The sequence below is a fragment of the Plectropomus leopardus genome, chromosome 6, assembly GCF_026936395.1.
Source record: "Plectropomus leopardus strain MGB_pleo_1.0 chromosome 6, ASM2693639v1, whole genome shotgun sequence".
NCBI lineage: Eukaryota > Metazoa > Chordata > Actinopteri > Perciformes > Serranidae > Plectropomus > Plectropomus leopardus.
Window position 1 is genome coordinate 12,424,752 of NC_142181.1, and position 24,192 is coordinate 12,448,943.

Consider the following 24,192-nt stretch of genomic DNA (forward strand, 5'->3'; position numbering starts at 1 on the left):
TGTTTTAGTAGTGTTTAATTAAATGTGGTGCGACTCTTGTTTCACTCATGAGATTACTCTTTAATATTGATTATTTGCATAAAGGGACAGTTCACCCCTAAATCAGAAATAAATATGTTTCCTCTTACATGTAGGGATATTTATCAATCTATAATCTGCTTTGATGCGAGTTGTTGAGTGTTGGATATCGGTTGTAGAAATGTCTGCCTAGATGGCACTCAGCTTGGGGTGCTCAAAGCGCAAAAAAACCCCAAACAACTCAACAGTAATTTCTTTTTAGAAATCATGACTGCGCATAATGCCATTATTAATGGCATCACCTTTGACTGAGCTGTAATGTTAGCTAGCCCAGTGGTGCTAGGTGACCTCACAGCACGCTTCCTTCTTTACAGTGATGTGGTTGATGGCTGTAGTAGTTTGGGTAAAGAAAATAGCTCCCACAGGAAACTGCTCAAAACCAAAGAGCCTATGCTCAAAACAAGATCTGTGGATTATCCAATTCAGGATTTCTGGAAAGACACTTTGCTTTTGAGTTTTTCAAGTGTATTTTTGGGGGCTTTGAGCACCACAAGCCAAGTGCCATCTAGTTTCACTGTATTAGAGAGAGACAAACAGTTATGAGCACATACAGTTAATAGATTGTATATTTTCTTTGTACATTTCCTTTACCTATGAGATGCACCAGGCCAAAAATGTTCTTCCATTATGAACATAATGACTCAACATGCGGGCCTCATTCATCCTTGTCACAGTATATCCCTGCTTGGCCCAGCAATGTGTGTGTGTGTGTGTGTGTGTGTGTGTGTGTGTGTGTGTGTCTGTGGTTGCGGTAGCTCGGTGATGTCACAGGCCTGACACCACTCCAAGATGCCTTGGCAGGACATTGTCTGCCCTGGGAAACTGAGTTACGGTTGAACAGCCAACTTCTGCCTGACGGCTGGCCGTTCCACCGTAACAGCCATCCTTGGGGCATTATATAAAGTCCATTATATATTCAGGCATTGAATACATAATGGACTTTTTCTAAACTGGTTTCATAATCTCCTAAAGCATTGCATGTTTTTTAAATCTCAGCAAATCATTTATTTAAAGAACCTGTGCTGTTAAAGAACCACCTACTGTGGACGACCCATACTGTTTTGAAAATACAGCTTATATTCAAAAATGCCTTTAAGCACATACAGTAAAAACACAAAGGCAGTTTTCTAATGGGAACACATTCATGTTTTTATTGAGTAAAAGACTGAATACAGCTGGTGTTACTGTTTCTCCCCGTACATCCAAAACGGTGCAGCAGATCTTTTTCAGTGCGCCTGCATGCTCTGGTCCGTCTCTATAGCAACCTGCTTTAGTTTAGCATTCCCCTCCGCTCACCTGTGAGATGCCCAGCTGGGGCTTAATCAACCACTCAGATGTGATAAGGCATATTAGTTCATCAGCAGTTTAGCCATGTGCCTACAGTGTAAAAAATGTCTAGAATACTGTCTGAAACAGATGTATTACTAAGATTCATTGTATAGGGACAAAATGTTTGCACGTTTATTCTGCAATAAATACTGAGTATATATGTATATATAGAACACAATGTCAAATGTACAGGGATATAATTAAAGTGTGAAACTTACAGTGTGCACGTACTGTATCTGGAGTGATAAAGAGTAAATATATTTTAAAGAAGTAGAGAGAAAACCTTTTCTGTGCATCCTGTGTGGGTGCAAGTGAGTACGAAGCTGCTGAACTTAAAGGGGTTGTGCGTGGATTACATATCATGTGTTCTTCTTTCTCATATACAAACAATCCTTTACCAGAGAATATGTACAGCTTCCTCTTTCTGCATCTCTGTGTCCAAGAGTTTAAAGCTTCCAGTATCAAAACACAGTCACATTATATGTTGTATGTCATTTTCCAATATATAATACATCGTATAATATTCAGTTTGTATTTTAATTTCTCAAGAGTATAAAACACAGCAGGAGATGGTGATATAGAGGATAGGTAGCTATGACGTCAGGATCTGAGAGTGAGTGACCTCACACTGCAGTTACATAGAGTCAAAGTCATGGTCGTTGGGCTCGATGACTTCAGGGGTCATGACTCTGCCCATGAAGAGAATGGACCCTGGGAGAGGAGGGGGCGAATAGAAAGTTGGGTCAAAACACACATACTGTATAAAAGAGGCACATTTACATGTATGACGGCACACAAACCTGTCCTCCGGTTTCTTATGACAAAGAAAAACGGGTGATCGGCCATGACTTGTGGGTACAGCACCAAAGTCCTAGTCAGGGCGATCATTCCTAAGAGAGAGAGAGGAAAGGGAAAGGGGGAAACAAACACCATTATTTTCAGACAGAGAGGGGCAGGGTTTAGTAAGGCTTGATGTTATTGTAGAAGCCAATTCACTCAAAGAAAATGTTATGTTCTGTCACTACTAGAGCTGAGTATTGGTAATCAATACTTTTGAGCTATTAGCTGAACAAATGGAAACTTCTTACGTCAAAAAAAAGACTATTTGTATAGTTTTACTTGCTGCCAGTCACTGCAAGCCTTATTTGTGACACTTGATTGACTCACTGATACAATAGCTACAACCCAAATTGTCTAGTGTGGTCGAGCACAGTGTGTTTGACAGAACTGGCAGTTAAATGAGCTTACATGCTACCAAAATGTTCTTGAGTATGACTTTATGTCATGCCTGTGGTGTCTGGTGGTATTTTACAGTTAACTGAATGCTTTCATTAACATGATAAGTATCAAATTTGCACCAGTCATAGAAAAATAGGGTATCAAATGAAGTAATTTATTGGAACTGGTAATGGGCTTTATTAAACAGTACCCAGTCCAAGTATGTATTAATAATGTTACTGATCAGAGAGATTATGATATAGAGAAAAAGATGAAGTCTACCTGACCCAACGGCTCCCTCTGCCCCTTCCTCAGTCACATCCAGGTAAGCCTTCTGAACTGCCTTCCCAATGAACAGGTCCTTACCATCTGTCACATACACGCACAAAAGCACACAGATCATCACTTTATTTTTGGATCACTCATCAGTCATTGTGAGATGTGATGACAACATGATGCTGAGTCTTATTGCAGGATGACACTCATAGTCTGTGAACCAGCACATTTTAAAATTAATACTTCACACAACATGAACCTGTGTTACTTTGAATTCATGAAGAAAACTGTATTTCTTGCATGCCTCGCTTGGATTCTTGGTTCACGTTGGTTGCACGTAAGAAGAAACTAGAAGGCATGGAATTAGCTGCGCCTGAGTCTTCTTTTCTGGTGCGGTAGCCAGGGAAATACAAAGCAACAGCAGAGGAGGACTCGCACACAGAAGAATAAAAGAATCAGACTGAGGTCTGCATTTCAATATTTTTTATTCATTTTTATTTATCTTTTTTATTTATTCATTTATTTATTTTTCTTATTTTATTTTATTTTATTTTATCTTTTTATTTTCTCCCTGCACCAGTTGCTCCATTTCCAGTTTGTATTCCATCATTGTATGCATTTACACCAGCATTTGCTTGGGACTGTGTTTCTGAATGATGGTTGCTGAACTTGCCATGATGTGACCTGTTAATTGACCACATGTGTGCACAATCAAGCTCCTGATGACTGAGTAGTTGCACCTGTATGAGTAACCTATATGTGTGGTGAACCAGTATGCATGCTTCATTTTTCTACTGAGGAAAGTCCAGCATGGACTTAAACATTTGCACCTCTGCACTCCATGCACTTTTGCACATTTGTCTGTACAGCCCTGCAACATGTGAAATACAGACTTCATTCTGATTCTTTTTTTCTTCTGTGTGCAAGCCCTCCTCTGCTGTTGTTGCGCATGTAAAAAGAACTCATAAATTCTTGAAGAACATTTTGGGGGTGAAGTATTTCTTTAAAGCTCAGGGTACACTGTAACACAACCACATATTTGTAAAATCAACATTTATACTAGTGCATGGGATGACATCATGCAGTCTCATTCAAAAAATAGTGCTCTCTACCCAAACAGAAAAAAACTTATGAGTTGATTAAAAGCATTTTAAAATACCCTCTTATCTCTATCTACCTGCCAGAATAGAACGTCTCCTCTGAGCACATGTTGAGCTAGTACAAGATGTGCTGAAGTCCAGTACAGACTGCAGATTGTGTTTCACAATTAAATACTAGCTCCACAGGAACAGTAAGAACAAGCTGTTCAGAATGAAGCATGAAGCATCTTGAGTTTTTTAAGGATTTGTCAACTGTGATTTGCTGATGCATTTTGGTCAGATGTAGTTGTTCTCTATAAGGCTCTGTAAGGAGTATTTACCTTTTTTCATTTATTTTATTTATATTTTTGCTTTAGATGCAAAGTCTTTACATCTATTTTCCTCTGCCTCTGTGTATGTAACTCTCTCTCTTTCTCCTGATCTATTTTTACCACATGATGTGACAGCTCCTGACCTGCCCACTTGGTGCCAGTTACCTTGGTTACCTGAGAAAGCACCGGAGGCAACTTTAATGCAGCCAAGGAGCAGAAATATTGAATCAACCTCTCATACTGAATCCTTCTTGAAGTTTATTTCTTTTACTATTTGTGTTTTATCTATGTGCCCTTTATGGCAATCTGTGTCCCTTCTTTCAGCGATTTGCATGTGTGTCTGTGGTTTTCTATACAGCTGAGTGTTACCTGTCATGGCAGAGAGATCAGCATCGTTAGTGAAGATATTCTTTATTCCCAGCTCCTGCAGAGTGCTCCTCAGGTCGATCTTCTGCTCCACTTTGAACCTTGACAGCGCAGTCAGCAGTCACGTGTTAATGGTTAGAAATTTGAGGTGGATGATAATTTATCATCTAGTCACAAAACATACAGCTTAAGTTGACAGACATCAAAGTCTATTGTGTATCTTATTATGTTTTGCTACAGTGGCATTGGCTTAAATATTTAAAGGTATGTTGTTATCACTTTGCATGCATGTGCACAGTGCTTGTACATACTTATTCAAGTTTTAAATGAAAAATTGACTGTGCAACTTCTGAAGGTCCATCACTATGTGGTGGTAATTTACATTTAAACATTCCTTCATACTGTAGCTAGCCAAATGTGAATTACATGGTGTCCACATAGTAAAGTCCATTTGTTGGTTCAGTCGATATTTTTTATGGCCTTTTTTCAGACTACACTGAGATTGTTTAGGATGTCGGCACACTATAATTTGATTTTTTTCCCCTGAATTCTTTTATGATTTACTACACTAACATTTTAATGACATATTTATTGCAGACTATGCTATCATGCTTTTTGACATTTCTGTGGCATATACTATGACTTTTTATGACATTTCATTTGACTTTAATTGCCTGAGACTGGTACACTATTTTACATATTTGTGGTATATAACAGATTTTGATGCCCTTGGAATGAAAAATCTATTTTTAGGAACTGCCATTTTACAGCAACATTAATAAAGAAATAGACTTCCAATGATGGAAGATCACTAATCTCTATTTTATACTTAAGTAACTGAGGTATGATGAGATAAATTGGTTGCACAAAACTACCAAAACACAATGGTGCCATGAACAGAGAATATTGTATGGCATGCATGCATGTGTTTTTGCTTGTGTGTGAAACTTCTCACCTTGGTAGGTAGACTTCCACCTTCTGCCGTTTGACATTGTTAGCCCACTCCTCCAGCAGCGGTGCTTTGATGATGGGCTCCAGGGAAGCCAGGGGCACCTCCTGCCGAGGCAGAACGATCATCATGGACATGTCCTCCCCTTCATAGGGCATCTCTAACACCTGGTACACACCGCCAGCTTCCTGTGAGCCATCGCTGAATTCACCTGGTGGAGGGGGGGGACATATGCAAGCACTGAAAAAATGTGCAGCCATGCACATACACACATGTACCGGCGCTTCATGTAATGGGTTTGTGAACTTTGCTGAGGAGGAACATAAGCAGCATGTTAAAGCATATTGATCAACTGTATTGATTGAAGCACGCATGGTCATTTTCTTGATGAGCTAATTAAAAAGCACTGATGCCTGACTTTAAAGGCTTTAGTTACAGTTGTGTGAAAGCGTTTGACATTCTCTTTGAAGTTGTTTGAAGTTCAGCAGTAAAGGATGAGTCTGGCTATTTTTTGTACAATGCCCAAAGACTGAATAAAAGAAGTGGATGTAGCCACCTTGACATCATCCACTGGTTTGTGGCCCTCTAGCTGCATTTTTACACACCAATCCATGATCAGCTTCTTTCACTCCTTGGCCCAGAAACAGAAGTCCCAGAACAGAAGTCCCGACAAAATTTGTTAAGATAGTGATCAGCTAGCTATATAGGGGTGTATCGTGTCGTACATGTCTCCCAGAAGTGACCATATTTGGAAGAGAGGGTGGAGCTATGGAGGAGCAAGAGGTGGATCTGATGGAGAACCCAAGGACACCATCGTCACAGCGACTTAAAGCATACCAATGTGTTCTCATCCAAACTCATCCATGTTGCCGCTTTGTCAGGATACTTTCAGGTCTACATATTTCGAGTTTGATATCCTTCTGCATCTGATATTTACGTTCTGGGATGCCGCCACTGTGATGTCAACAAATGCACATGGTGGGATGACACTGCACATGCTTATATGTGCACATGGCAACCAACACCTGAATGTCAACAAACGCACATGCTGGCACGGACGGTTAGGATTAGGTGACAAAGTCACGGATGGTTAGGTTAAGGGGAAGAAGGCAAGAGTTAATGTCACATTCAAAGACTTAATTTTGCAACCAGTGGAGTCACCCCCTGCTGGCCATTAGAGAGAAGGCAGGTCTAAAGCACTTCAGCATTGGCTTAGCTTTTTAGACTTGGAGATAACCATCGAAAAAGAAAAAATCCTTGCAGGTACTCATACAAATACAACGGCCTACACACATTCAGAGACAAATACACAAGTGATCACACACAAACATCTGTAAGACCTGATATATGCTTACAGATATACTACAGAGGCAGAGAAAGTGATATCTTGATCATTGTAAGGTGGATCTTTAAGAGACTTGTCTCTTGTGTCTAATTAAACAAAACCCATTTTAATCAAGACAAGCCAACAAACATTTACTTGAATTAAGTGAGACAGTGTTTCTTAGTTAGGACGAGATAATCCTTTTATGCTCAAAACAAGTCCAACTAGATTTTAAGTCTAAATATAAGATTATCTCTCTTACTTAGCTATTTGCAGTGCAAGACAGAGATTATAGAGCAATTAACACTGCCAGCCTTTATCCCAATCTTGGCACATGATTTTTCTTTTGAAGCTGCTTAAAAGGGAAAATCACAACAAAAAGACTTATGATCCTCCATTAACTTACATGTAGAATTCTGTGTAACAGCTGCTGATGCAGAGCGAGGCCACATTGCAGCAGAGAGCGGGGTGTGGCTTCCCCAAAACATTTTACTTAACCAACATGATTGTGCTTCAAAATGAGAATGCAAACGCAGACTTCTCCCCAAGGACCTGTCCCTGTTCTGCATCCACACAGACGCCACGCTCACCAAACACACACACATGCACGCATGCACGCACACACACACACACACACACACACACACACACACACACACACACACACACACACACACACAGATCTCCATGATCCTGACTGTGTGAGAATGAGTATGTGTGCATCCTATGAACGTAGGTGTATGCAAGTGTGAAAGCTCACTACACACATACAGACTGCACCAAAATAACTCAAACGCGCCAACTTTAGTTGCAGTGCAGTAAGAATCTGACTTAACAGTCTTTGGCAGTACGTCAGACAAAAACAAAAAAAAAAACATTAGATGCATAGAAGAGAGACTGGAGTCATTTAGATGTAACAGCACTAGCCAACCTGCAGGACTCTGGTACAAAAAGTCTTACACATCACAGTGCTGGCAAAACACCAAATACACCAATATCTGTCATGCATAGTGCTCTAGCCCACAAATAAGTTTGATAAAATAAGCTTAAAATTGTTTATGGCATGCAAAACTTCAACAGGAATTTAACGACAGCAACCATTCAGAAAATAAACCCAGACAGCAAAATACATGTAATGCCTCACTAGATTTAGCTACATAACACTCGAATGTCAAACTGTCACATAGGGGGGAAACAACAGCAAGAGGATAACAAAAATTGAGCTATGGACTATGGTGATGTTTTGTACATGTATGCCTCTGCTCAGTGTCTCCATTTGGTTGATTCAGCTTATCATGCGTCCTTGAGATTCATTACAAATTGTAAAGTCCACTGTGAGTTGAACTCTCAGTTAGGATGGCCTGCTCTGGCAACCCGAAGGCTCTTAAGTTGGTACACCTTTATTTACAAAGCGATTCTTGGTCTGTTCCCACACTTTCTCCACACTTTCTCTGTGTTTTCATAGTGCAGAAAAGTACCGGTCAGTACTCATTGCGTTCTCAGGACCTCTTTATGCTCTCGGTCCCAAATACTCGGACAGAAATTGTGAAAAGGGCCTTTGGGTATTCTGCACCCTCAGCCTGGAATTTCTTTCAGAATGACTTGAAACTCAAGGAGCTGGTGTCACTAAATGTCTTTAAATCTAAAATGAAAGAGTTAGTAAGCAGAAAGTTAGTAGCAGATTCTACAGAATTTCGTTGTCTTTAGCCTGCCTGGTTGTGCAAATGACCCCCGGAGAGTTCTCTTTTGACTGATAGATAGTTCTCTTCTAATGCAAATTTTAGTGCTTGTGAATTATATTTTATCTCCCTTTGTGTCTCTGTCTGCAACTTTGTGTTTTCATTGCTGACTGTCTTGGCCAGGTCTCCCCTGAAAAAGAGATTTTTACTCTCAATAGGACCAACCTGGTTTAATAAAGGTTAAATAAAATAATACATTTTTAAAATGGAGAATTTTCAGCTTTTCACTGTTTTACATGGATGGAAACTTAAATCTTTGGGTCTTGTATCTTGGCATGATAAAACAAACAATGTAAGGATGTCACCTTGTGCACTGGTAGTGTGCAATTTACATTTTTCACTATTTTGTGACATTACTGTTCAGACTAAACAATTAATTAGTTAGTTGTGGGTAAGGGACAATATGATTTTACCACAGATTATTAATGCTAAAAAACACTTACAATAAATAGATCATGATGACTTTCCACTTTTGGAATGTAATTGTGAATATTGGGTCCAACAGCATTCAAAGAGACTGCTGGCAACTAACAATGATGGAGTCTCTGCAAAAAGAGGCTGCATACGCACCAACCTCAAAAACACATTTCATATTGAAAGATATGATTCCTTTTCAAATAGTTGAAAATAGCCTTGCTTTTTAAGATTGTTGAGCACAAAAAAGATCTGTCCTATCTGTGATGCAGTACAAATATATGTTGTTGTTTTTTTAAACAAAATGTAAGGTAGAGTGATGTCAGTATGTTTCGGTGCCATTTAAGAGTTTTAAGCATAGTTCGATGATTATTGGGATAATATTGTAAATTGAAATTCTTGTCATAACATCCCTTGCCTTGTTCCAGCACCTCATAGAACAATACAGTATGTTATTGTTTCAGTCACTGACCTTTTGAAACAAATTTTTCTTCCATAAAAAAAAATAAAATTTGCACTTCACAGCGTGCATGCTGCATGTGAAAATTGTATGTATTGTATTAATTTGAAGAGAGGAAAAAGGTCTCTCCAGAGAGATTTGGAAATTCACATTAAAAAAGCATCCCTCAGCACACAGGTATGTGAAGGTATACAAAATTAGATATATATAATAAATACAAAAACAGTGTGTTTGTTCTATCTACTGTCAGAATAGATTCAGTAAACCTGATATAGTATTATATGACTTAAGACAGACTTTCACAGTAAAGCTTAGATAGCCTTTAAGTATATACTACTAAATCAAACTGACGTATCAGAGGAGTTTGTGCAAGGGAAGAAGATTTTACCAGCAAAGCTCACTGAACAAAAAAGACGAGGCTTTCCTGGGAATAACACTCCAAATATGAATATTTCAGATCTAAGATTAACATTTTAAATAACCTCAGGAAATGTGAGCTGAAATTCAAGGGCTCCAGAAAAAGAGCCACAAGTACAAATCGAAACACACACACATGCAGCTCCTTCCTACCGTAGTAGAAGTCTCCCTGTTGGTACATCATGAGCGTCTGGACTTCAGAGCCATCGTCTCTGCTAAAGGAGAAGGTTCTGGTATTTTCTGGTCTGAACTGGTTCTTCCAGGAGCCTCTGAAGTAGACCGCATTCACCAGGGTCAGGCGGGTCACGCTGTTGAAGTCCTCAGCTGATAGCAGCTCACGGATCTTACCTGTAGGGAGTGATTTATTCAGTGTGTTACTGTAGGATCCACATTAAATTCATTAGCCTGAGGACAGCTCCTGCTGTGATGCAGCTTTTGAAGTCGCACACAAGGATAAGGATAAAGATTTGTGCAACTGGGGGTTGGAAATGTATTCGTTAAATTTTGTTTTCAGATCATCTGATCTAAGAAACAATGACACAACTCCATGTCACTATATGCTGGGATTGGAAATGTAATAATATATTCATCATTCATCTGCTTCTTTCCCTCTCTCTCTCTCTCACTCACTCTCAGTATGATTTTCCACCCAGTTGTTGATCTGCTCGGCCACGGCTGCTGATTCACTGAAGTCTACTGTTTCCACATCAGCCCGGAAGTATTTCCTCATGAGATGCAGAAACTCTGGGTTAAAGGTGACGCCTTCCTGCAGGAAGAGGCTGTTTGCAAATCGTATCACGCAGTGGGTGTCTTCTTCGGACAGAGCTGCGGTCAGGTTCTGGAGCAAAGAGAACTCCACACCTGGATAGCAGAGGGAGGCACACACACACATTCAAGCTGCAAGTGTGTATACAGAGTACTGTGGAAAAGATCCATACACTAATGTCAAACAATGATACAGTAAAGGTTCAATTAAAGCAAAGAAACAGCCCTGACATTTTTGGTTTTATTGATTAACCCTTTGATACCTGAGCAAATTTGCACGATTTCTTTCAAAAACATGAGACAACGAGTAACTTACAAAATGGCCAAAATATTGCAAGAAGATTTTAAGTAAAAGTGATGAGATAATTGAAATTAATGTGCAAAGTTGGATAAGTGCACCTTTAATCAAACTTTGTGACTTTAACAAAGACTTTCCCTTTGACCCCCATGCTGGTTAGCATGTGTTTATGAGAGTGTCTCTCACCTGGCAGCAGGTGGCTGAATCCAACAGCCTGTCGTATCTCCTCCAGTGAAGCGCCCCTGGCTCCCAGCTCCACCATGCCCAGGGCCACAGCCACACTCAGCGGAGAGAAAATGATGTTATCCTGATCCCCTGCCGCCTGCAGCCGGTGGTACAGTCTGACCGAGAACTCTGATATAGTGTCCTCCGGAATGTCTGCCGCCCGGCAACCGTAGCGCGGCAACAGGATGGAGAGGAGGAGGAGCGGGGACAACACGTCCAGGATCAACATCGCAGCAGAGACCACAGAGAGCTGAGAGAAAGAGGGATGTCAGGAGTGGAAGGTTACATGGAGAGATAAAGAAGTTAGTGTGATGATGGAGAGACAGATAAGAGAAAGGAGATGTAGAAGAAAAAGGAGAGGATGGAGAGTTAATGAGGCAAAGAGGGAGGAAACAGGAGGGATAAGGAACAGAAAATGATTGATTGAAGGGGTGGATGGGGGATGGGCAGCCAAAAAGGTGTGAGAGGAAGGAAAACAGATGAGAATGCAGGAAGGATAAGATGAAAGAGGGAGAACGATTTGGGCATGGACAGAGCCAGAAGTAGAGAGAGGAGGATTGCAGAAAGGAGGGAGATAAAGGTAGAGAAGATGATTGCATAAGGGAGAAAAAAAGATGAAGGACAAGGAAGCGAGGAAGACAGAGATGAAATTAAAGAGAGGATGTAGGATGACGAAAAGAGATCAGAGGAGAGAGACAGGAAACATCTGCCAGTCAAACACTGTGCCAGTTTAGATTATGAAAACAAAAGTGAATGCATTTGTAAAAAAAAACTATTCTTCAAAAATTATGGTAGCAGAGATGAATTTATAAATGCAAAGAGGGCTCTATTATTCATACAGACACTGTTAATTGTCTGCTTAGAAAAGTGCTGGGAAGCCAAAGAGTGGGATAAAAGGAAAAAAATGGATTTAAATGAATATAGATGAAAGGGCAGTGGGTTAAGGAAGAGATAAAACCAAGGCTGTGGTCGACAAATCCAAATAATCTACTTTCCAAACCACTTTTCCTTAACCTCAATAGAAAACATCATGAGGTCAAGGAAAGATGCGAAGGAGAATTCATAAGAACCTAGGAAAAGACAGCTGTGGTGTTTAAAGAATTGCAGTGCTCTTACATTAGGCTCCTATACGAAACAACGATGTTCAGATGACAGACTAGCAAAAGTGCCCATAATAGTTTTTTTCTTAATTGTTTTTAAAAATGTAGTGATTTGCTGCTTTCTTGAAGTACTTTGTGACGTTGATCTTAAAAAGTGTGCTTTAAGATATAAAGAATATAGTATTATTATTATTTACATTAATATTGAAATCATTAATATTAATATTATTATATTATTAAGTTTGTGTGTTACTTTCTTGTTGTTTCACATTATGCAGGCTAAACACTGACAACCCAGTGAAAAACATGCTTTCATTACCAAGGTTAGAATTAAAATGAAAAAAGACAATAAACGCTCCCAGTCTCTGTGAAAAGAAACAGTTGTCACACTGTGAATGCTCCCACTCACCCTCCTTTCCCCTCATATTTATCGCCAAGAATCCCAATATGATTATGTTAAACTAACTTACATTTACTCAAAATATGTACAGTGTGTTAGACACTGCTGTACATACTCTCATTTTAACACTTTCAACATGTTGAATTAAAAACATCATCTGGCTTAAAATGTCCACTAGTGTTCTGTTAATATGCTGATTATGATCTTGTAGAGATGATTATTGTCCTTTCGCTTACAGTACAATCATATGAAATATTTTTGCTAGAAGCTCTATTAGGCTATAGAAAACAGTAAATAGTAATACACATAAAACAAAATGAAATATTATAACTAAATGAGCATGTAAGAAGTAATAACAGACATATTTTTTTGATAAATACATTGCCTACATTCAGGGAAAAGATCTGATTTTAAGCCTGTGCATATAAAAGCTTAAAAAGCAGCACACAGCACAGTAAACATCTTTCTCGTTGACTGGATTGTGTTTTGAGGTTGTTTCAGCTCACACAGGCTGTGGATGTGTGATGTGACAAAATTCGTGACTCCGTAAAGAACGGCGGATGTTGTGTGGTGCTATAAATATTGTGCCATGACGATCTGTGGGACGGAGTTCTCCCCTTTCATTAAGGATGGTCCACTGTCTCCTATGGTAAAGGAGATTATAAAAGAAGCATTGAAGCACCTTTCCTTAATATTAGGAGAATTCAAACTGCTCTGATCATGGCAGCCGATCAGATACTGCTACTTTTTAATTTTATGGTACACCATATGTGTTGCCAAGACTATTTTATTTATATGTATTATCTGTTAAAACTGAAAACCCCAAATAAAATGTGGTTAAAAAAAGGGAATAAAGAGGGAAGAAAAAGGTAAAAGTACACACATGAAGAGTTAAACACAGTTGTGCACAGTCATAGAAATAACAGACAGAAGGGACTGGAGAGAGAAATGAGAGGCAGAGAGAAACTATATAAACAACGTGAATGTGTCGTTACTACAGCTGTACTGCTGACTGCAGTCAGTATTGCTGTTCAAAGCACATCTGCAAAATGAGCTCATACATATTTTATAGCCATTCTTATCATCTTGAGTTAAATCAGCTCCTTTCCTTCAAAATCTACTTCACTGTATATGTGTGTGTGAGTGTGTGTGTGTGTGTGTGTGTGTGCGTGTGTGCGATGTGCCTTTGCATGTGAATGGATGAGTGTCTGTCTGTCTGTATAGAATGACTGATTAGGGAGCGGCCTTTACATCCCTCCTCATCCTCCATCCTTTCCCTCATCTTTCCATGCCAACACACTTCTCGCCCCCTCTTTCATCTCCATCTTGTCCATATGTTATCTATCATCACCAACCTCCCCCCTTCTGTCCACTTCCATACCTTCTCAGTCTCTTTAACCCTTCCCCTTATACCTTTTAACATGAAAAGGAATATACACACACTAAGCCATCGCTCTGGCGCTGTTGTTGCCAGGCAACATTGTTTTCTGCTGCCTAAACAAAACAAGACAGAGTCAATGATATATAGCATAAAGTGGAGTGGAGAAAGATATCAAGAGATGGCAAATAAAGTGTGAAATAACACATGGATGTTTGTCTTGTTGTTTGTGTCTGCTGCTGTTGGCATTATACGGTTTGTAAAAATGATTCAGTTGGCAGTCCCATGCATGGCTGGAATCTGCTGGCTGCTACTGTGTCGTACGGCAGGTGACTGTGGTCACAATGTACCTGAGTGTCAACAACAACAATGGGCAGCAGCCAGAGAATTAGCGCCCCATCCTGTTGTGTGCTGTCCTTTCCTCTGCTGTGCTATGGCATGTGACAAACAATTTCTCCTCCAAAATAAAGCCAATCCAACCTGGGAGACACAATCATGTCAAATCATTAAAGGATTATTTTGGTTATATCCTCTAGTACTTCTTATTGCCAACTAATTCTATAAAAAGACCAAAACCGAAAATGAACTGATCCTAATATTCTCTGTAGCAAATGATTATCCCTCTGTGCCATAGATCCCCATTGGTGTCAAAAAACTAGTAAAAACATATCAAACAGCTACACTTGGTGACAAGTTCTTGTGTTACCATTAAACATGGCCACTGTAGTTCTTTTGACTCGCTCCCACATACACTGTCCTCCTGTCATAAATACTTGCTACAGCAGCCAATCTACGCCTGAAAATGGTTCCCAAAAATGTACAAGTTTTGAGGGGAATTATTAGCTCCATGAGCTGCTCTCCTTCTGCTATCTCTGCCCCGTTAACACAAGCTAACTAACACAGCAGCAGTGGCTAATGTCCAACACTGAGCCATTAAACAGCCACAAAAATCTCACACAAAATCAGTCGTTGCACTCATTAATAACCATTAGGTAACGATAGCTGTGTGATGCTAACAGTTAGCCCAGTCACTTTTTGTATGACTCCATCCCTGGCGTGGTACTCACACACCCGAACACTGTAAAAATAAACTATTTGTTTTGTCTTTTAAAAAAATTGAGTCTAGTCTGCCTTGAATTTTTAAGTTGACTGAATTTGAGAAGACAAGTTGAATTGTTACAAAATAACCTCAATATGTCTTCTCAGATTTAGTCAACTTAAAATGTTGGTGCAGTCTGGACACTGACTTGTTTTCAGTCATGAAATTTATGTTAAATTTGCTGTAATTTGACAAAGTTGCAAGGTTGTGCATAATTCATGGGGACTGGCTAAATTTGTGTTACTGTTGCAATCACAACATTGCAACATCCTGGGGGACTGCTCAAAGCAATATCTCATAATTGAGTGGCTGGAGCCAGCCAGTCCTGCCTATATTACAATAAACCCAATCTAGGTCATAAGAAATGAAGTTTTATTCCTCAGTCTCTTGCAAAACACACATCGTCACATGTCACTCCCACTTTATGTCCATTTAAATTGACAGTCTACATTTCATCTTGTTTGTTCTCCGTCTATAAGTATTCTGACAAACTGCTTTTGACAAGCATGGTGACCAAAGTGCCAGCTGGATTTGCATTTACATCAGTCAGCAAATGGAAATCCATTTCAGTGGACACAGTTTCTTCACACAAAATGGAGTCACATGACACTTTGTTGTTCATGTACCTAAATATGTAACAATTTAGATTTATAAATGCAATATGGATGATTAAATAATACTCACTGCAGCACAGTTAGATTCTTATTTGTACAAATGACATTGCTTTGCTCATTTAAGAAATTACTGCCCTTAAAAAAAAAAAAAGAAATCATTATAATTGTGAACTGTTAAAATTTCCCAGCACAAGTTGGATGACATGCTCTTAGGGCTGAGAGCTCTAGACAGCATGGGGAAATACTGAGAGATAAACTGATGCATAATTCTTTTTGGTTTTGGTAATTTTCGTGAAACTTGCTGGCAGGAAGAAAAATAGAGAAAAAGTATAGAATCTTAGGTCTTTATTTCAAACATGCCAAATAAAATGGGAGAATGAAAATAAAAATATAAGTGAGAAAAACAACACCAGAATGCCCATCGGACATATTCAGCAAACAACATTGTAAATTCCATAAATTAACACCTTTGTTGGTAAAACAATAATATGTAGCGCTAGCCCTCACTAACTGTTTCTTGATCATACAAGTTCCTCTCAAATCATTCAAATTTTCTTTCATTTGAAACAGCTTTTGGATACTACTAGGTAGTAGCTGATTTTTAGCTCTGTATATAATTTGAACCATTTTGAAATCAACCAGATCTTTGAATGTGAGTGCTTTTAATTTGATAAAGAGTGTGTTAATAATACCAGCCTATTGTTAAATGGATCGATTGACAAATCGATTTAGGCCCTTAAGATTACTTAATGTAAGATATTTAATCTGATCATATTGTTTAGATTTGACTTATACAGTGGCAGGGAGGGCAATCAGTGTTGCAGGCACAGAAGTTATGCTTAAAGCCTTGGAAATGGCTTTGTCGCATTAATGATTTTTACCAGAAAAATGAACAGACACCTGAAGGCACAAATCTGGTGTATTGCAGTTAATAAACAGTCAGTCACGTGCGTTCACCTGCTCTCACATGTCGTGCGTCACACAGTGAAGTGTGAATTCGAGAGATCCAAAGAGAGTAAGAAAGGCTGAGGGAAAGGAGGGGGCGGCTGGCAGAGATGTAAATGGAGGTAATGTTCTTGACCTTCTGAGCTGTGGGAGCTGAACTTTTCTGAGACAGACAGCCCCGCTCTGTGTAAGGAAAGACCCAGCCATGCAGTTAAGCCAGGGAAAGTAGTGTGGAGCATCACTGAGTGTGCGCCTGTGTGTGTTTGTGTGAGTGTGATAATAACACCATGGGTGGCTGCCTATTCCTTGTAACGCTGACACCATTCTGACCTTTTGAGTTGCGGCATGTTGTCTGCAGCTATTGATGACTACAAGACCAACTTTGGCTCCAATCTACTCAGGTGGGGTTCCCAGCATGCCTCCCAGGTAAGCAAGGAAACCCAACACCCAGCTGTAAAATGCTCTCCCGTGACTTAAAGAACTGAATATGTCAGAAGATCTCTCATGGTTTCAAGTTGCAAGAGTTTAATCCTGACAACTTGATTAATTCCATGCAATTAAACTCAGTGGCCTTTAAAAGCAGCCTCTAATCTCTCTGTGTAATCCTAATTCTCAGACAGAATAGATCGGCAGTTGACATTTCTACAATTAAAATGTGACGTCACCCAAATCCACGGCACGCACCTTAATCCTTACTGCCATTTAAACCCAACACCTTTAGACGGCATGCTTCGGAGGCCAGGGGAATTTATTAAACATGGGCATCCTCATTCACGGATCAAATCCACAGGCACGCACACACACACACACACACACACACACACACACACACACACACACACACACACACACACACACACACACACTTTGAGGTACACGTTTCCACATCCAAGCCAAGGTTACCAAGGCAACTGCAAGTGATGGACATTTTTCGTTTTGCAGAGCTGACAGAGAGACATTTTACCCTTTAAAGATATCTTCCTCCCTCCATATAGGCAGATAAACTCTTTTCCTTTTTTCACACACTACTCAGCATTTTCTGACTAACCTCTCTCTTTGCAAGAACTCCTCACACCAGCTCCAGTTCTGTCAGTCAATGCACTCTCTGACATTGTCTGGTACAAACACACACACTCGCTCCCCAGACACACATACATTGTACTGACTGCACTCAGTAATTTTGCAAAAACAAGTCAAGCTTCTTCTTTTCTCTGGAAGCGATCGCAACGGAGCTGCAGCAAAGTCCCCCAACAGTATTTCCCTCTTTAACCCACTTCTCTGCTCTAGCTCAAATCACGGCACACTGGTTCACTTAGGCTCTAAGTACACTTCCAAACTGCCGGAGCTCATTGGCGCTTTGACGAATTCTGTGCAAATGCTAACATCCCATTTCACGAAAGGCCTATCCCTCTGGGAATAAACTGCAGAGAATGATGTCTGTGATTATCTCTGGGCCCCGAAAAATGTTGAATTTCTGCAATGGACGCTCTGTTAAAAAATGGCAAAGCAATCTGGCACCATGAAGATGACTAACTTAAAAAGGGCTTTGCAGTACAGAGATAATGGAGCCTGATTATCATTCATGAGTTTCAAGTTTTCCTTGGAGGCGCTATACCGACCACTTTCTACATACTGTTCAGGTCTTGAACCGAGTGAAATGCAAAAAGACTAACGAACACTTACGCTGAAAAAGATTAAACCTACATCATTAATCTTGATTCACTCATGTCTGAGTGTCTCACGTTTCCCCTGTTTGATTAGACACCCGTCTCTCTCCTATTGCTCACCCACCGATGTGGAGAGTCCCAAGACGTAACAGTAGATTTACACAAGGAGGCTGCAATACAGTCCACCGCTGGGTCGAGACTTTAACTCCATTGCAGTCAAGGAAAAAGGAAGTGCTAAACTCCTACGGCAGCTGGGGACTTTTATTACTATGACCAATAAAGTGGATACAACCCATCAATCAAGCTGTCCATTCTGCTCTTTCCCCCTATTTACACCTACTGTAGAAACCAGGCAACAGCAGCTAAATGCCCACGTGGCTTGTATTGTATCTCACGGATGCAATTTTTTTTGTAAGAATAACAAAGCAGTTTTGTTTGTGGTTTAACCCTTTCAAACCTGGATTATGAGATATTGTCAAAAAATATGGAGAAATATTCTGAAAGCTATATTTTCATTCATATAATTATATATTTAAACTTAAAGAAATAAATAGAAATATACATGTGTTTTTATTCTTTTTACTTTCAGCACTTTCTTAAGGTCATTTTTCTTGATTGTTTATGTTTTTCTTTTCTTTTTTGTTGCTTATTTTTAATTAATCAACAAATAAAAAAATAAAAAAATTTCTTAGTAATTTTTGTTTTATTCAGTTGTGACTGAATAAAATAAAAGACCAATTACTTTGAGATTTATGGTATACACGCCACTCCATTCACATTATTGATATCAAATGAAGTACACTATGGGTATTGCTATTGCTTTAAAGGTATTGGTATCAGTACTGGTATCATAATGTTTTAAAATGATACCCAGCCCTAAATTCAGGATTTCTTAATATCTTGGTAACAACCATCCAAACCTACATCACAGCTAACATAATTTTAGATTAGTTAAGTATGATAATAATTAAAAAATATAATATAATAATAATAATAATAATAATAATGATAACTTTATTTATATATCATAGAGTTTAGTTTGGTTAAATTTAGTTAAAATACCTTCATGTTCCAGATAGATCAAATTCTACTTGACAGTAAAATCTGAGGGAAAACACTGGGTATCGTCTTATAAAGCAGAAATTGTCCCTCCAGCAACTTCAGGATTGGCTCATTTGCAGTATTTCATTTGTTAAGTGGCCAATTTAATGAATTGAATTTCCTCATGTATAGGAAATTATAATTAAGTTTGAAATGTATTATAAATAATTCTTTATTCTGTAATAGCGAAAGCAACACAAGATGTGTGACGCAGGGCCACTAGTGGAGAGAAATACCCTGATTGATTCAATGGCCGAATATCTAACAACTGTACAGTATCACTTATGGTGTAGAAATAGTTTCATATGTAAAGAGCCCTCCTGTATTTCCTGGTTTCCTGGGGGTGTAGCAATAGATCATTAGCACCTGTTAAACTTACAGAAACAACCCTGCCCTTGCAGTTTATATCCATCCCAGTGCCAGAAAAAAACAAAAAACAAAACCTACCCACATCCCCATCCTCAGCCCAGCATTGCAGCTCATTCAGCCATTTGTTAGAAAATGACATAACGTGCTATGGACCCTGCCTGAAGTCCCAGGATGCTCACTGTACACTCCACAGAGGGCAAACAGAGGTTAAAAACCCTTAATTAATCCCTGCTAACAGAGATACCCAGAGGAACACACGCACACACACGCGCGCACACACACACACACACACACACACACACACACACACACATGCACAAAGCCATAAAGAGGTATAAAGACAGTTTAATACACTGAGAAAGAGAAAAAAAAAGAAAAGCACAGACAGAAACAAAAAAGATATATGGTTTGGATTCACAGAAGAGAGGAAGACGCAAAGACAGACAGAGACAGGAAGTGCACTGAAAAGCTGAATGGACACACAGCTTTGACTCAGAGCCAGTGATATCTAACGACCCCCTGCATGACATGGCAAGATGGTTGACTTCTCCCCACACTCTGCCAAGACACACTCAATAGTGTCTCTTTTCTTTCTCTATATCAGAAAACACACACATACACACACACACACACACACACACACACACACAGCTCCGGCGCTGTGGGAGCACAGATCGGAGGTTTGAGCTGTAATTGGATCGGCCTCTATTTGGGGTCAGTGGTAAAAGTGAAAAGACTGGAGGCTTTTTCAAATGGACTAAAGACGGGGGAGACATCGGAGCACAGGAAAGGTCACTATCAACTAGTCCTATGGGGGAGACGTGTGCGTGGGTGTGCGCGTTTGGGGGGAGGTGAGAACTGGAGACAAGGCGGGTGATGCTGAATGAGGAGTGATAGCCCGGTGAGATGGAGACAGCAGAGATGGCAGGCAGGGTGATATTAAGGGTGTTTGGATCGCTCACAAACTGAACTGTGATTATTTTGCTCGCTTCAGGAGGGGCAGGGGGTTAGCTCGCACACAGGTGTGAAAATTGAGAAGAGATTGAGTGAGACAATGATGGTGACAAGTGAGACAATTAGGAGAATAATTCAAATTGATTTGGTATTTGAGCCGTGGAGTCTGAAGGAGAGGAAATATGGGTATTACCAAATCACTTCAACCTACTCACTGTCCTCCTCAGAGAAATCTGTCTCTGTCTTTCCCGTCGTCCCTCCTCTCCACTCGGCCCACTCCTCAGGACCACCAATCAATTGACTGATTTCCAGCTTGCATGTGAGTGTGTGCATATGTGTGAACCAGAGAGCTGATGTGAGCTGCACAGGCTGTAAAAGGTTGACAAGACTGCTGTGAAATGGTATTGAATACCCCCTTAAATCTGTGAAATCTTGAGTTTTGTTGAGAAATATACCAAACGCCAAAATTTGTACTGTTAAAAATAATTATTTTTAGGGATGCAATATAATACTTGCACGTCATTGTTATCAGCTGATATTGTCTTTTAAATAAATTAGTGGACTTGGCCAACATGTGTATTTTTGCCAATATGAAAAAGTGAACAAAGTGAACATGTACAAAAAAATCATGTAAATAATACAGGTAACAGAACAATATCTGAAAGACATAAAAGTATGACACAAGTATGTATGAAGAACAGAAATCACAAAAACAGACAAACAGGTGATAAAATAAATGAGCAAAAAAATGAAAATACATATCAAAATAAAGAAAAACTGGGGTACAGGCGTACAGATAAAGAGGCATATTTAGTCAGAAGATTCTGGTGGGAAAAGCTGCATAATTTTTCAATAATATATAGATATATAGATATCAGTATTGGCCAAAGGAGTTGTTATATATCGACATTGGATATCGACAAAAAATCCAATATTGTGCATCTCTAATTATTTATAAATGTTAAAAGGTAACTTAGTATCTTGGCTTAATTTATCCGATAATGTCTATATTTTAGAGGTTTCTTTTCTGAGTTTATGTATAGCTTAAACTAATGATTAATTAATCAGTAATCTGTACCTTTAAGATATCGACCGAAACAACTCGGTACTAAATGGTATCGATAAATGTCTCCAGTCAAATGATATTGCCTCGCTGATCTGATCTCAAACCGTCCTATCACATACGCGTGTGTGTTTAAACGAGGATATATTTAATTTTATGTTGACCACTCACAGTTTGATGCATTCATTCAAATAAACAAGTAATTCCCATTTTTTTGATTTCCTCTCACCCTCTCTGTTACTCCCGGATATAACTCCTGACCTCTTTCTCTCTGAATCTCTCTCTGCTCTCATCCTCCTCTCTGGCCGGGTATGAACTAATCCCCCGTGTCTTTGCAGCAGCAGAATGAACGGAGGGACAAACCTGCTGACTGAGTGTGTATGTGCAGGTGCTTTGGTGTGCACGTTTGTTTAGAAAGTAAAGGGAAAAGTGAATTTAAGAGCAGAAGAAAAACTACTGAAATGTATTTTAGCCACCTTTCTTTATGTTTTTAATTATATACTGTAAATTTATTATATAACTTAAACTGCCGTGCTTTTTCTCAGTATGCTTCTCATGTGAATCCCATTCAGGAAGACAAATAAGCACTTTTTCATGCTGATCACAGTCAAGCTTTTGTTCTGCAACATTTTCCAGTAAATTCAAATTCAGTAACCATGGGCATAAATGTATTTCAGGACAAAGACACATTAAATTAGATTTTTTTTCTTCAGTTCATACTGCATCAAATAACAGGTTGAGTTTAGCCTGAGATGATGCATCTGTAGTCAACTGAAGTACTTACTGCAAATTTCCTCTTATTCTTAGAGCAGGATATGCACACACACACACACACACACACACACACACACACACACACAGAAAGAAAAGCAAGGTTATGCTTGGCAGTCGCACACATGCACATGCTGTGTGCAGAGCATTCAGTCAGTTACGTCTCCCTTCCCTTGCTCTGTTTCGCTAGGCTGATTTGAAAGACATTTAATTATTGAAATGCAATTAATGCAGCACACTGTGGGAATAGGCAGGACACACACACACACACACACATACACGCACTAACACCATGGGAGGGGATAGGGAGGAAACGGCAGGATATCAACAGAGATTAACCAGTGATTCAGATGCATATGGGATTAATTCGGTGAGATTATGACTGAAAGGGATGCTGATTTTCTGAATCTGGAGCTGCTAAAACTATGGGCCTAAATGAGGATAGGGGGCCATTATAAGAGTTGCAGAGATAAAGAGATCATAGGTGGACTGAGAGAATGAGGCATGAGAAGGAGGGATACCAAAATGATTATTGTTGACACACTCTTTATCCCCCTCAGTGTCATTTTCACATATAAATACATCATGATAATTTAGCTTTACATTACAAGAGATGTATTTTGTTTCTCTCTCAGATATTTGAACCAGCTCAATCTGCAGGTTACATGGATTTTCACCACAACCACCATGAACACACGCATACACACACCTGCATGAAGGAATAACAAGTGGTGTGTGTGTGTATGTGTGTGTGAGTTGGGGGGGTGGGGATAGGGTAGGACCAGGCTACTACAATCTGCCTCGTTAATTCACACACATTCACTCACTGCGCCTTTGCCTGTATTTCAAGGACAAGAACCACACTGCAATGTCTGAGCAGTGAAACTCGCAAACAAACAACAAAAACAAGCAATGCAATCGCAGACCACCGACAAAAATTCAACAGCACTGGATGGTGGACACACGGTTATGCGCTTTAATCAATAGGCTTGAAGAAATATGTTTGGCTCCAGTGTGCGTCTCCACCCGCCCCCTTATTAAGCCCACACATGTTGATTATAACATCATAATCCCTTTATAGTACTGCATAAAAATCCTCCATTACACCAACACATTCCTACACCTCCATAAAAAATATTTCTGTGGACAAACTCAGAAATAAGCTTTTTTTTTTTTTTTTAAATCTCACAAAGCTGAGCGGTTAAGGTTTGTTATCCTATCGTGTCATTTATAAAAATCTGTGCAGCTTTTTGTGACTGAACCAGTTGTAGGTTATTGCATAAAACGGCTCTTACCGATAAACGGTGTTAGGTATGATGGATGGATGTGTGCGGTCTCTCTCTGCTGCTCTCCTCCAGCACCGCAGCTCGCTGCTTCTTCATTTGCCGCAGACCCCGCCCCCTCCACGGCGATTGGTCCAATGAACGTCGACCAAAGAGGTGACGTGAAACGAGAGGACTCC

The 24,192-nt window shown here is 39.6% G+C and overlaps 1 protein-coding gene across 1 annotated transcript; it reads right to left on the reverse strand.

Annotated features, from left to right (window-relative positions):
• Nucleotides 1-1,201: 1,201 nt before the first annotated feature.
• Nucleotides 1,202-24,161, reverse strand: serpini1 (serpin peptidase inhibitor, clade I (neuroserpin), member 1). Its single transcript, XM_042487001.2, has 9 exons — nucleotides 24,026-24,161; nucleotides 11,231-11,519; nucleotides 10,612-10,842; nucleotides 10,135-10,329; nucleotides 5,634-5,838; nucleotides 4,682-4,779; nucleotides 2,908-2,994; nucleotides 2,208-2,297; nucleotides 1,202-2,118 (listed from the first exon to the last, which is right to left on the reverse strand). The coding sequence occupies exons 2-9, from the start codon at nucleotides 11,496-11,498 to the stop codon at nucleotides 2,042-2,044; spliced, it is 1,251 nt and encodes a 416-aa protein (XP_042342935.1). The 5' UTR covers nucleotides 11,499-11,519; nucleotides 24,026-24,161; the 3' UTR covers nucleotides 1,202-2,041.
• Nucleotides 24,162-24,192: the final 31 nt, after the last annotated feature.